The sequence below is a fragment of the Sitophilus oryzae genome, unplaced genomic scaffold (genome assembly GCF_002938485.1).
Source record: "Sitophilus oryzae breed Bouriz unplaced genomic scaffold, Soryzae_2.0 scaffold_186_pilon_pilon, whole genome shotgun sequence".
Taxonomy (NCBI): domain Eukaryota; kingdom Metazoa; phylum Arthropoda; class Insecta; order Coleoptera; family Curculionidae; genus Sitophilus; species Sitophilus oryzae.
In genome coordinates this window covers 1,116,284-1,132,182 of record NW_022146579.1, presented here as the reverse complement: position 1 = coordinate 1,132,182, position 15,899 = coordinate 1,116,284, and the positions used below count along the sequence as shown (strand labels likewise).

Here is a 15,899-nt window from a genome sequence, read left to right as displayed (position 1 = left end):
TTAATATTTATACACAGCTCGTTTAGACTTAGATGAGATGTATTTCATTTTAATTTTTACCAACCGAAAGAAATTTTAATGGGGCAAATAGCAAAAGCAATTTATTCTTTTGGAAATTTTTCAAATTCGTTACTGGATTATAGCGTGAACGCTTAATAGGAAAACTTTGACGATATAATTTCGGTTTTAGTTTTATATATTTATTTTTTACTATTTTTTATTTCCTATATCGAGAAGTACATTTAAATATATATTAACGAACAATAATAACAAAATCGCATTAAAATGATAAACTCAATTAGTGTGAGTTGTCTAGCAACTTGCATGAATTAATAAATATTGGTAACTGTAGAGTTTTTTATATTATTGTTTTTCTATTATTTAAATCGTTTCAGATGGTCGCAAAAAACATTTTCATAATTTTTCTGTATATGATTTACAGTTTCTTTAATTCATAATATATAATAAGTGTCAAAAAATGGAAAAAATCTATATGTATTTATCATAATTCGATATTTATTGCTGGTTGTTCTTATTTTTCCATTTTATGAGATTTTTCAAGGGTGCCCAAAACCAGACTGATAAAATTTTTTGGTCAGAAATCAGCACTTTACATAAATGTCTGCAAAATGTTTCCGTTTGTCTGAATCGATATAGTTAATTCAAGAAAAAGTTAGCTAAGGTCTCTAGCTTTCCATTGGTTTGCATATCGGGAGTTATGGACAGGTCTCTCCTACACATTTTATTTCTTTATAATTACAGTAAGGTCAGTTAATGTTTACAACAGTAGTTTTTATTTTAGGTCAAATATTTTTAGTCTTTAAATATTCATTGGCGATATACAGGGTGGTCCGAACTGTATTCCGGAAACTTCGGCAGTATATTCTACAAATAAAAATAAGTAAAAAAGTTTCTATAAATGTATGCCCTAAAATACTTAGTTTCGGAGATACAGGGTGTAAAAGTTTCATTTTTATTTCGATTTTTTCTAAATAATTTCTGAAGTAACGTCAATATTTGGATGAAAATTGGTGTCTGGAAGTTTTGTGACACGAGAAATTTGATTTTGATGCCAAAATGACTCCTATTTGTAGAGGGCGCTACCTACATATTTTTTAAGTGGTTTGAAGAATAATATTTTTTCGGCGGTACCTGTATAAAACTACTGACTAAAAAATATACATTTCCATGACTTTTTACGTAAAAAATGTCTCTTAGTAAAAGTCGCTACGAGCAACCGTTCTCAATATATTTAAAATGGAAATAGTCAATACATGTCATTATTGACAAAAAAATAAGCACACGTTGAATAGAGTTATTTGACTGAAATAATAAATTTTAATTTTTTTAAATTAATCATAAATTTTTCAGTGAAAAAATGATGATTAAACAGTTTCTGTTGAACTTTTGACACAAAAGATTTCAAATTTAAGATTTCAGTCTAATAACCATTTGGTCAACATGTTTAATTTGTCAATGATGACAGGTATTGATAATTTCAATTTCAAATATCTCGAGAACCATTATTCGTAGCGATTTTTACCAAGAGGCCTTTTTTATGTAAAAAAAGTTGTAAATGTATATTTTTTTACTCAGTAGTTTTATACAGGTATGGACGAAAAGTTATTACTCTTCAAACCAGTTAAAGGATATGTAGGTGGCGCCCTCTACAAGTAGGAGTCATATTGACATGAAAATCAAATTTCTCATGTCCAAAAACTCCCAGACACCAATTTTCATCCAAATATTGACGTTACTTCTTAAATTATTTGGAAAAAATCGAAATAAAAATGAAACTTCTACACCCTGTATCTCCGAAACTAAGCATTTTAGGACATACATTTATACGAACTTCTTTACTTATTTTAATCTGCAGAATATGCTGCCGAAGTTTCCGGAATGCAATTCGGACCACCCTGTATATATAAAAAAATCTGCTAAATCGAAATTCGTTTAACAGAGAAAAAAAGCAATTTTATTTCATTTGAGTATTCTGTGAAATGGAGTGTGAAAATTCCCTGTCGAATTTGCCTTCTAACTTTTACAAAACATTAAGAAAGGTTGAAAAAAGTTTCTAAACGGATTTTCCATATTTATAGCCAGGTCCTTGGTAAAAAAACAGCCACTTCATCTTTTTCAAGAGGCCGGAAAATACCGAAGGAATAATAGAAGGCAAACACTGTGTAAAGTATCGTAAAAGTTTTTCTCCCGATTTCAAGTACTTTATTAGAAGACACTTATCTATAGGGTGGTCCAGGAAATTTATTCGGGAAATTTTGGCAGCATATTCTGCAGATAAAAATAAATAAAAAAAATCACATATTTAATTTCGACAATGATGACATGAATTGATTATTTCATTCCCAAACATTTAAAAATAATTACTCGTAGCGATTTTTACCAAGAGACCTTTGTTACTCTTCCAAAGAGTTAAAAAACTATGTGTGTATATTTGAAGTGAAACTTCTTACTACAGCTATTAAATTGAAGGGTTTGAAGGACATGTTTGAAAAAGTAACATATAATGCTGTTTTAATATAAATATTATTTTCAATTTAAATCTGTAATCTGTACATTTTCTGTTTCCTCAATAACCTACAAATTTTGTAGAATACCACCCAAAATACACACTTTTATGCAAATGCCTAATAATGTTAACGCCCGTTAAAATTTATTTAAGAAGAGAAGAAATTTTGAACCTAACCAAAAATTCGTGTGGTATTTTTTTGTTTACATGTTTTGATCATTATTTATAGTAATTTTCAGTAATTTTGTTAAATGATATAAATATTATCGTTGGTTATTGGTTTGAAATAAATATGACAATGTCCTCCATGTTTATTCGAGTTGTTTAACTCTAATAATTCTAATAATGAACTAGATAAAACTGTTTAGGAAAAAGTTGTCTGGATTTTTATAACTCTTTGATGTATTATTTAAAATTTGATTTCGACATAAAAAAGATATTAATTCTAATAATGAACTAGATGCTTTACCTAGACCGTTATTCGGAAACTACAAACCTATCGATGAAAATATGCATGAAAATGTAGTTTCTAGTACACAACCAGAGGATATTGGTACACAGCTACAGTAGCAAGTTTTATAATAATGATTTTCTTAGCTTTAAATCAAATGTTTTTTGGTGTTTGCACGATCGTGCGATCCTTGCCATTTTTCATCTCGCTAGCTCGTGTGTCACGGCTTTGAATTTTTACTCCCAACGCGCGTAAAGAAGTTTCACTTCAAAAATATGTAGAGGCGCCCCCTACAAGTAGGAGACATCGAAATCGAATTTCTCATGTCAAAAAACCCCCAGATACCAATTTTCATCCAAATATGAGCGTTAGTTCTGGAAATCCCACATCTACACCCATATACGCCCTGTATTGCCAAAAGGAAGTATTTCAGGACATTATTTTAAACTTTTTTACTTATCTAAACGTGCTCGAACTCAGTGTGAGTACATATTATCATAACAAAACCTCTGAAGGTGGGTAAGGGGACAAATAACTCACAATCTTTAAGATGTTTATTTAAATTTTAATGCTTCAAAAAAAGCAAGGGGGCAAGGGGGACATGTTTCGGGACTTAAACTATTCCCATCATCAGGCCCAAAAGCTAAAACATTTATATCTATATATATATATATATATATATAGCTCTATCCCACTTCTGATTTTAGCAATTAAATAATAAAAACACAGAACCTTTCCGATAAACTACAATTCAACACATTTAATCAACTATAAATCACAAATAATACGTCAGGAAACTTTAATAAACACAGACAGCATTGAAACGAGCGTGCTGAAGTGTCTCATCACACTGGCGCGACCGACAGCGGTCCGTGCTTATCTTCCCAAAAATAAATCAATTCTTTGTTTATATAATCATATTTCTAACACGGCCAATTCTGACACGGACTTCGCTCTCTAAGTCATTCTATTCGGAATCGACTATTGAATATCAAGAAGGAATTCTTCACTGCTATCCACCAAAGGTGATATTCTGAGTAGTCAGTTGTTCTTATAGGAATTGGTATCTTAATTAGAGAGGTTTCTTTATAACGAACCCAGCTACTACTCTATTAGCTTATCAATTTACTCATAACTCAGAACCTTCCAGACTTTCAATACTCATTCATTACAAACACAGAAATATATTTGTTTCAATCTTATATGTTACATGCTTATATGTTATATGTTACCATGCTTTCAATATTTACATATTACTAACAATTCAAAGCATCGATGCCTTCAACATTTAAACGTTACAACAGTGCAAAGCGTCGATTCTTTCAACACTCAAATATTACAACAGTGCAAAGCGTCCATGCTTTCAACACTCTACAACAGTGCAAAGCGTCCATGCTTTCAACACTCAACAACAGTGCAAAGCGTCCATGCTTTCAATAATCTACAACAGTGCAAAGCGTCTATGCTTTTAACACTCAAATACTACAACAGTGCAAAGCGTCCATGCTTTAAACACTCTACAACAGTGCAAAGCGTCCATGCTTTCAACACTCAAATACTACAACAGTTCAAAGCGTCCATGCTTTCAACACTCTAAAACAGTGCAAAGCGTCCATGCTTTCAACACTCAAATACTACAACAGTGCAAAGCGTCCATGCTTTCAACACCTAAATATTACTAAAACACTACTAAATTATTACATTACTAACAGCACTCACCCACTCACACATTACTCACAGTGCAAAGCGTCCATGCTTTCAACACATTCATTTCTAACACGTGCCATTCATATCCTGATATCTACATTAACTAATCATAATTAATATTTTTATCATCATTTTTTTAATATTTCTGCAATACATACCAAAACTTAAGTAGACAATGACTAATAAACAAAACTAGTTCAACACATATACAAAAAATAAGTGTCATTTCAGTAATGCATCTCATCTATTAATAATTTGCGTTTTAAAATTAGTTAGTTGAAATCCCCTGCATAAAACCACAGATAAAATAAACTCACAATTTTTTTGCATTTTTAATAAAACAAATTGAGAAAAATAGAAACAAACATAACAAATGCAACTGTTTTCTTCAGGATCATTCATTTATTCTTATATGTAACGAATAATATTACTATTTACAAGTAATAATCAATAAGTTCAGTTAGAATGTTTAATTTTCCTAATACTTTGATAAAATAAAAACATAACGCTTGCTGAGAATGACCCAATAACAAAATATGGCATGTATGACATAATGACTAATTTAGTCAAAACAACAAAACTATTTTAACCTGCAAGAAATAAGTAAAAAAAAACAACAGCAGCCTTGCAAACAAAAGCGACAATATTTATCACTTTGCTTAAATAAATACCGATCAGTATTTTTTTCTTGACAAAAACTTTCCTGTATACTATTTGTTATGCAATTAAAAAAACTTATTCAGAATTAAAATTTAAACGGTGTGGCTAATATTTTAAACCAACCATTCTGTACCAATGTATTTACCACTAATAAACAGATCACTAAAACTTATTCAGACAATTTCAGACTATAAAAACTTAATTAAACTTAAACCGCTATGAAATAATGCAGAAAATACTTGTTTTAATAATAATCATTGTAATATTTCCCTCCGTAACTTTATACAGGCTGTTTGGTGTCTAGGCTCTAAAACTGCTAAATGTTCCAACTGCTTAATATAAACACTGCAATGCTCAATCTCAATACGGAAATGCTTCTGAGTTTTGCGACATGACGCCGTGACTCATTTTCTTTAAAAATTTACTTTATTATACACAACTGATTAAGTGAACTATTAACTTTTCGTAATTTTCCAAAGCCACAAACATCAACCAATACTTTCGATTTGTAAACCTAATTAGAAAATATGTACTTATCTTATTCAAATGCATCCTCCAAGTTTCTATCCCACTTCTGATTTTAGCAATTAAATAATAAAAACACAGAACCTTTCCGATAAACTACAATTCAACACATTTAATCAACTATAAATCACAAGTAATACGTCAGGAAACTAATAAACACAGACAGCATTGAAACGAGCGTGCTGAAGTGTCTCATCACACTGGCGCGACCGACAGCGGTCCGTGCTTATCTTCCCAAAAATAAATCAATTCTTTGTTTATATAATCATATTTCTAACAATATATATCAGTTCTTTTTTACTTATTTTTATCTGCAGAATCTACTGCAGACATTTTCCGATTGGCATTCAGAAAAAAAACATGTGTATAAAAAATAAATCTGAGGAATCCCCCATGAGAGATGGCACATGTTTTTTGAAACACCCTGTAAATGGCCAACCTCTGTAAAGTTTCTAAAAGTATTCTCCCACCGATTTCGAGTACTTTATTGAAAGATACTTATTTATTATAACTTTTTACATCGTGTTTATTTCGTTTTTGTGTGAAGTAGCATCAAAAAAATCGAATAAAAATAAGAAGCATGAAAAAAATCGTCTAGATCTTTGATAAATCGTTCGTGTCTGTTGAAATTATTAAATCTCGCCACAAATATCGTGTCTGGAAATGTTTCCCCCTGATTTGAAGCCATTTATTGGAAGCCGGCTATTTTTTAACTTTTTAACCGTTATTTTTTTCCGTTAATGTATCAAAAGAAATAAAAAAGTATAAAACTGTTTATGAAAAAATTGTCTGGATTTTTATGTCTCTTTGATGTATTTAAATTTTGATTTCGACATAAAAAAGATATAGTTTATATCTAGATATGAAGGGAAAGGGCTGCAAACGCATGCTAAATGTTAATTGAATATTTTTTTCTGAATTTATTTCTTGAGTTGGAATTTAATTAGCAGGATTGTAAATATAAATATTGCAAAATAAAACACTAAATCACCACAATACACCAAAACACTTTTAAGTACTTTTACACTGGACGCGCGTTTCGCTAACCATGTTAACATCATCAGCAGATGATTAAATTCTTCGGATAGCCAAGCTCATAATATACAGAGTGTCCCAGGCTGAGCGTGCATTAGAGGTTTTTAGAGAACTACAGTATCTAGATCGGAGACTTTTTGCACATTATTGTCTCACTATGAGATCTATCGATTAAAAATATTTTTAATATGGCGGCACTTCGGGCAATACCGGAATTTGAGAGCAACTTTCTTATTTTAAATAGGCACCACCATTTTTTATTACATATTGAAATTCTCTATTTAATTTTATGAATTTTGATATACCGGGTGTTGCATCGTCGGACGGGAAATAGGAAATCCCATATAAATTTTAATAGGGTCAATTATTGGCTTCCCTAATTATTTTAGAGAATAATTCTATTTAGGTTTATTGAAGAGCACTAAAACCCACATTCAAAAGAATAACTTTTAGATATTTTTGATTAGCCCGTTTACGAGTTATCGCCGATTTCTTTTTAGATATTTCTCCTTTCTTATGGCCCTGTATTTACTTATGAGCACCAGTCAAGGTAAAAGATAACTGTCAAATGAAGTTGTCATTTCAGAACTTTACCTATTTAGTGCTTTATTATTATTGAAAACTCATTCTTACATCGGAAATTTTAAAGATGTATTTATAAATACAAATTAATATGAATTAAAGTAAAATAAAGTAATCAGTTACAAGGTTAATTATAGTATTATTACAATATTCAATAACTTATTAATTTAGGTACTATTAAATTGTTTGAACTTTAGGATTTAAGATGTTCAAACATTCCTCCATCGACTGCTAGACAATAACCCAGGCGATCATAAAATTCTCTTGTTACATTCGCTAGTTGGTAAACTGAAATTCTATTGCATTCGGCAGAAATAGCATTTTTTAACTCGTCTAGATTTGCGTATTTTTTATCCTTGTGTAAATATAATGAAATATGAAAAATATATATGAAATATTCCTATTTCATCCTCAAGTTTCCTTGTGCTGATCTTTCCATCATTCTCTTCCACGCACAATAAAACTTCCAAGTCGGTATCATTTCTTGCATCTTCTCTTTGTTCCTGCCTTGCTTCATATCTACAGTTATTTATTATTTTTTATTTAGATTTTTCATTGTAGATTTTCCAGGTATCGGTCTATTCGGATACAGAGCAGCAAACATGTCCGACACCTTTTGATAACTATTTCCTTGATAATACCTTTTAATCATCAATACTTTTTCGGTATGAGTTTTCAATAATAATAAAGCATTAAATAGGTAAATTTCTGAAATGGCAACTTCATTTGACAATTATCTTTTACCTTGACTGGTGCTCATAAGTAAATACAGGGCCATAAAGAAAGGAGAAATATTTATAAAGAAATCGGCGATAACTCGTAAACGGGCTAATCAAAAATATCTAAAAGTTATTCTTTTGAATGTGGGTTTTAAAAACCATTCAATAAACCTAAATAGAATTATTCTCTAAAATAATTAGGGAAGTCAATAATTGACCCCATTAAAATTTACATGGGATTGCCTATGTCCCGCTCGACGATGCAACACCAGGTAGTATATAACTAATAAAAATATAAAATATAGAATATAACTAACTAAATAGAAAAAAACATTAAAATTTTTGGTGGAAAAAAACTGCCTGTCAAAAGCAATTATTCCATAGCCTAAACTTCAAATTTAGTGATTACCACAGCCACTGTAACATAGAGAGAAAACATGTGGCTATCTATTTCAAAAATTAAATTGTTTGAATGTCATATAATATTGGTCGTAGCTGTCAGGAAATTAACAGATTAAAAAATTATAGCAAATATTTTTTTTTTAAATAGAAACCCACTTTTATTATTTCTCTAGTGAGGAGGATTTTCAAGTCGTTACTTTTTGATTATGCATGTTCCTATACCTAAAATAAATAGTTTTTTAGTTATTTAAGATTTAGTTTTAAAGTTTTTAGAGGGAATTTAAATATTTAATAAAAAATGGGGGTGCCTATTTAAAATAACGAAGTTACTGTCAATTTTCGGTATTTCCAGAAGTACCGCCATATTGAAAATATTTTTAATCGATGATTTAAGTGATTATAGTGAAACAATAATGCGCAAAAAATCTCCGATTGTCATTGTAGTTCTCTAGAAACTTCTAATGCACGCTCAGCCTGGGACACCCTGTATAATTCTAATATTTGTTTTTAAACGAACCGTATTGTAAGCAATTAATCAATTCTCACGATTCTTTGAACGACCGAGCCATAGAAATGAACAAGTCGCTTTGTGATCCGACTCAATTCTTACGACTCGTTAGTTCAAATTATGGATTAAAGGTGGCCAGGATTCAATTGAAGGAACCATATTCTAAGCGGTGAATCCATGATTTATTTTTAATACTCGTTCAATATTTGCTCACCTCTTATACTCTCACACAGACCCGATTTTGATGCCCAGACAAAATTTCTAAAACGTATAGTATTTTTTGTTTTCACGAAAATAATGCAGTATTCTCTAAATTTTAATCTTACAATATTTCCAACCCTAAGTTTTATTTTTAGTAGGCCACTTATCTGTCGTAAATAATCTTAGAGCTAGGCATTGCTTTATACGTTGTCTCTCTTAATTTGCAGGACTTCAAATACGAGGCCCTGATCGAACAACTGGACCGATACAGCCGACAGGGAATCCCGCAAAACGTCGATTATCCCCAAGGACAGTGCGAATCTATCGACGCCCTTTACAAACTGGAGGATGACTGGCGGGACATCATTGCAGATTATAACGGTAAGATATCAGAGTGATAAAAAAACGGACAAGTGCTAGTCGGACTCGCTCACAGAGGGTTCCGTATAAAGACTATTTTTATGATTTAATTACACACCTATACCTACTTGTAGTATTAGACGGTATTACTTGCCAAATTTCATAGTTTGGTTTGGTATTTTCCTAAAATATGACCTAAATAATCTACTTTCCGTCCTTTTATTGTTGTTAATAGTTCTTGTTCTTTATTCATCCTTTCTAGCATTCTAACATTTGTTATTCGCTCGGTCCATAATATTTAATATCCATCGGTAGATTGTAGATTTTATAGGAGGGGAGCTAATCACCGCGACTTTATAGATTTATTGTGTCTTTTTTTCTCGAGTTATAACTCATCATACAGTCAGGGCTCTGATAAAATCCAGTATCTGAGACGGTTTTACAGAGGTTAGTTCTCCGATATCAGTGGTCTCAAAGTTTATAGCACGAATGGTTGTTGTCTCGGCGTACATACTGATGAGGTATTCTAGTGTTTCCCCAGTTTCTCCACAAAATCTGCAATCGCCGTTGTTTCTTAGCTTCAAACTATTGAGGAGTCAGTGTCCTGTTAAGAAAAACCGAGTCCTGAGAAATTTCTTTGGTTGTCTCAGACCGTTGGGGGATTTCCGTTCCAGATTTCGGATGGAGTCTTCCAGATTCTTGAGTTCTGCTTTAACTTGCTTTCAACTTGCGAAGCAGAACGGTTCTGGTCCAGTTAGTGGAGTGTTCGCTCCTTTTCTAGATAGGTCGTTGCTTTTTCATTGTCTTCTATCCCTTGGTAGGCTGGCACCCAGAGTAGGACGACTTTATTTTCGTTTCCTAAATTGTTCAGATGCTTAGCTTCTTTAGGCATTCTTTGACCAACTTCTTAAGGCTGTTTGACAATCGGATAAGATGGCTACTTCTTGTTTCAGATAGTTCCTATCTAAGATAAGTTGTACGCATCTTTCAATAGCGTAGATTTCTGCTTGAAGAATGCTGGGGCAGGTGCCCGTTGTTCGGAGTATTTAGTTTTCGTATCACGGGGACTTTTTCCTTAATTTAATATTTAATTTTAATTTTACTTTAATTTAGGTTTTTAATTTAAAGATTAATAAATTACTGGTAATCAGTTTCTTACCCTTGTACAAATTTCTTTTTTTAAGGAACTAATTGTGCAAATAATTTAAAAACGGCTTAGCGGAAGAGATTCAAAGTTGATAGGTAGCCTGATCTAATATAATACTTTCAAAAGTTCCATTAAAAGTTTCTTCTAAAATCTATAGAGGAACCAATAAATACATGGATACATGGGTATGGAACTATAAAGTGCAGAAAAAATTTTAGTTGTCTGTTATTTTTGCCGGACGGTGTCTCACATTGTATTTATCACTCTAAGGAAACGATATCGCATTTTGTCTATTGTTTTGCTGTCAGTATTGTTTACGAAATGACGCCATTCTCGACCTAGCCTGTTATAGGAAATATTATTTTCGTCGCAGCACGGGAAAGATTAGAAAGTGTTTGCGAGAAATAAAAAGGAAAAATTGAAAGCTATTTGAGGTTGATTGGTAAAAACGATTTGTTTCGAACAGGTTTAGCAGGAAAAAACAATGAGGAATCTTATAAAATACAATAATGTATAACACTGAACAATAAATAATTTCATTAAGATGATTTTTCGAGTTTTTTTAATTTTTTCTTCTATTCCTAATCTATATTTTTTTTAGGAATTTGAGAAAAAATATTTTCATAATTTTTTTGTATCTGATTTGCAGTTTCTATAGTATGTCCCCGGGTTGTCTTTACAAGAGAAAAAAAAAAACTTTTTTATTATTGATATTTTGAGAAAAATACACTCTTCGTAAATTTTTGCTTGTTCTAAAATGGCTAATCCCGTTTATACTTTTCCAAATTTCCATACCGTTTAAAGAAAATTAAGAAAAACATGAAAATATGGTTGAAGTCCTAAAAATCAAAAGGCGTTTCTATGATAGTATCAATTCGATTTCATTCTTTGATAGATGGTTATTATTAATTTTGATTAATGTGTTGATTAATTGTTTGATTAATTGTTAAAGTATGATATTTTCCGGTAACTATAGTACTAACGAGAGATGGCACATGCATTTCGAAACACCCTGTATACACACTCTATAAACCACCTTAGTAATTTTGAAACTAAAATAAAAGTCGGATTGTAGCTTACCCGAAACATCAAATTTAATAACGTACCTACTACAATATCCTATAATGTTTTAACATGATAAAAAACTGAAAAATTTGATGTTCGATATCAAGTTTTAAAGCCCATCCGCTTTAAAATTGTAAAAATACCAAATGGCTAGATCAATAATTTCTCTAGCTTAATCTAGTTTATGAACAATAAATTTCTTAAGTTTTACTGGAAACTTGGCAGTTTTCGAAACATATTACCACTAAAAGAAAACTATTACGTCGAACTTCATTAGTCTTAACGTTCTTATTTACACTTGCGATGTTTTGGATAGTTATATATCAATTTGTATTACGAGATAGATACTAAAATTAAACTTTCTTAAGATATATATTGAGCTACACGATTTATATACAAGCTGTAAATATTATAGGGTGATAATTCTTTATAGAAAGAACTTTATAACTATGGCAAATTATTTTAGTATACAGGTTGAATCCTAAATAAGTGCAAATATTTTTAGGGGCAGTAGGTATATTTCGACGCCAGAAACAAGTCCATGACTTTTTTTTTTCGCGAAACAAAAAATTTTAATATTTGATTTTTTTATAATTTTTAGTTAAAAGCATAATATAATAATAATTGCTCCCGTATATAGCGTTTAACGCCTTGAGAGTAGCAAGGTACAGCTTGCTATACTAGAGCCATTCGGTATACAAGGAAGGTAATGTGGCTAGCACTACGCTTCAACCGCCTATTATTACCTCAGGATTGTGACTCCCAAGTACTCATTTAAGGCTGAGTCGACCTAAGTACCCAAACTATTTTTATTTTAATAAAAATAGTCGGCTGATAAAATGCCGGGTGTGGGAATCGAACCCACACCTTGAGATTGGTAGACGAGAGCCTGTACCTCTACGCCACCGGACACTAAAAAATAGCATAAAAGCATAATACCTTCATAATATGGCAACATAGGTAGTATATTAAATTTACAAAAAGAAAACACAAAAAAAGGTCCAGTGGTTCTCAATTTTTTTTAATTTTCAAAGTAAAATATCTCGGTTATTTTAGACTCATTTGAAAAACGGGAAAGAGAAAATATGTTTCTTTTATCGAGATCTATCAGCTCTGAAAATATTTGCACTTATTTAAGACTCACTCTGTATATTAATTGACATCGATTGATTAACGACGATTAGAATCGATCGCCATCTTACATCCTGTAAGAGGTTTTGCTTTGCATTTGCATTTATTTTACTGCATAGTATACATTATTAATAAATATAAAAGTCTTCAAATATCTCTGGTATATCAACTAATTTTAAAGTTTTTTCGATAACTAACCTAACTAAATATATCCCTTGACATTCGCGTGATAGGTCAGCTGCTCATTTAAAATCTGTTTCTTTGTATTTTTTCTGTATCTAATTAGTGCAAAAGCAGCAGTTAAAAAATGTCTTGACCTTTTACACAACGCTCTTGATATAAATGCATTTTAATTACTACTAACGATCATTCAGTCGCATTAAATTTATAAATTGAGTTATTAAGAAAGGTTGATGGTAAATTGAAGCTAAGAAAGAACGGCGACAATGCATATTCTGAGGGAAGAAACCAGAACACCTCATCATTGAGTGAACTGAGACACAACCATTCGTAACATAAACTTTGGTACAACTTATAACGTTTTTTAAACATTACCACCGCAAACGGCAGCTTTTCATCGGTAGAGCAGTCGTGGATAAGGTATTTCACTGGAGAAAAACTAATTAACAATAAAAAAAATCGAAAATGTAAATATTGGGCGCCAGGCATGAACAGAGAAAGAAAACACAGTTGTCTATTGCTTAAAATTAATGACTATATTTATTCATGATGGATTCTGATGGTAAATAGCATTGTACAATTTTAATAATTATAGTGGCTATATGTCGAAGAAAGTTATGTTAAAAATAATAATAAATATGTTCAATGAAAAGACTATGGAAAAGTACAATATAAAAAAGTATATATAAAGCTATTGATAATATAAAAAAGGTAGCATTACTTTATTTAATTTGTTATATTTTATACGATATTAAATCTGATATATTGCAAACCGTAGATTCTAGAATCTGTTCGGTTTTTCATCTGTCAAAATGACGCAATTTATATATAGAAAGTAATACTATTACAAAATATGTTCGTAATGAAACCTAAGATCTAAATCATATTTTAAATATTAAACTGACATAAAAAAGTTAACCACTAGACGTAAAGTCTGTACCAATTATTCGAGACTGAAAATGTAGAACATAAAAACCAGAACTTAAATTTAAACTTAGGTGTTCATTCTTAAGGCAATCCTGCTTCAAACAGTACAGCATGAGTTGGGACTCGTATCTCTGCACTCCCTCTCGGCTTCACCGTTGGCCAATACAAGGAAAGGGGCCAGAATGAGTACGCCATGAACCAATACAGCCGTAACTATCGACTAGGCTGGAAAACAGGAGCAAAGCAGCATGGGGCTTACGCTACATCCATACTGGGGCAATCTGTACATAAGATAAACTATGCATACAATGGACACTCGTCCATAGGACATCCTTACATAGGACACCTGTCCATAGGATACTGTCCGTACCTTGGAACATTACCCGTACCTTAGACCCTGAAAATACGAAACTCGTGTTTAAAACCAAACAAGGTCTAATAAACAAAATAAACCTACCTCGAAATACTTCTGAGGGCTCAATAATAAACAAAGAAACTGTCATTTCTTAATGAAAACTAACGTGTCAGCAAACACCAAATACAAGTTGAGCTGGGACAATCCAAAATTCTACCCTAAAAATACTCAGTAATAATAACGAACAATTGACAGCCCTCCACAGAAGCAGTGAAACGATAATAGGGTTGTCGACTAGAGAACGTAAAAATTACGCCAAGCGTTTCAAATAAATTGTCAGGCCTCGATCTAAGTGTATACAAGATACTACCGTATATAAGAATACGGTAGCGTAGATTGACAACTGGGGGCCTCGGTGCAATATTTTTCGAGCTCCCCTTTGTAAAAAGGTAGACGAATTTGACGCGAACTCTGCGGTTGACAGAAAACATAAAGATGGCTATCTCTATGCTTGGTTTGAATTGGGGACGGACTAAAAGCCAAGTCTAAATTGTTGTTTAAAATGTTGCTAAAATGAATTTACTAAAAATTACTGAGACAGCAGGGAACAGTTAAATAAGGTTTAAACTAGATTAGATAATAAAATATTAATATGTCTCGAAAATCCAAATGTTCTTATTATGGACTGTAACATACCATTACATCAGAACACATTTGTATCCACTGCCTAGGTATTGCGTAGGTTTTTTCGTTTCAGTCATGGCATTATTATACAAGATGCCAAATGTAGAAAAGTAAGAGCAAAAGTATACACGACGAGGCTGCTGCTATACCAGAAAAGCGGGAATTTCTTTCTACAATTTGTAAGAAAGTATATACCTGAAAAGTTAAAAATAACGTATTTTACAGAGGATTGGGTCAGCTGAACTGAATGAATCAGGAAGTTTTAAAGTTTCTCAAAATCGTAGCCTATTCAGAATCAAATTACCGTTATCCATAATGGAAATAAAGCAGTAGAACCCTGTAAAACTGAGCCATTTTGTAGTAATATATCTATGTAGTAGGATCTTTATGAAAATTTGATCAAGACAATTTAATTTTTTTTTTAAATCGGAGGCAAAAAGGCTTTTTCGCACGAGTGAAAAACAACCTTACTTATATATTAATAAATAAAATATGTTTCTTCATTATGGTCATTTTGTTTTTATGGATTTGGGCCGGTTGCCTGTTTTTCCCGGGCCGGTTTCCACTTCCCCATCCACCCCTAACCAAAACACAACTTTTGCACTGGACGCGCGTTTCGCTAACCTTGCTAGCATTATCAGCCAGATGATTAATACTAAACTAATATCTACTACTAATAACTAGCCAAGTGAATCATAACCAACCAAGCGTAACAATTAACTACCAAGGCTAG

General features: G+C 31.7%; 1 protein-coding gene across 2 annotated transcripts in view; it reads left to right on the top strand.

Annotated features, from left to right (window-relative positions):
• Positions 1 to 15,899, top strand: part of LOC115883354 (pleckstrin homology domain-containing family G member 5) — a 432,893-nt gene that overhangs the window by 353,790 nt on the left and 63,204 nt on the right. For both annotated transcript variants that reach the window (XM_030901711.1, XM_030901710.1), the window contains one exon: positions 9,545 to 9,698. In XM_030901711.1, the coding sequence (XP_030757571.1) occupies positions 9,545 to 9,698 (154 nt within the window). The remainder of the gene's footprint in view (positions 1 to 9,544; positions 9,699 to 15,899) is intronic.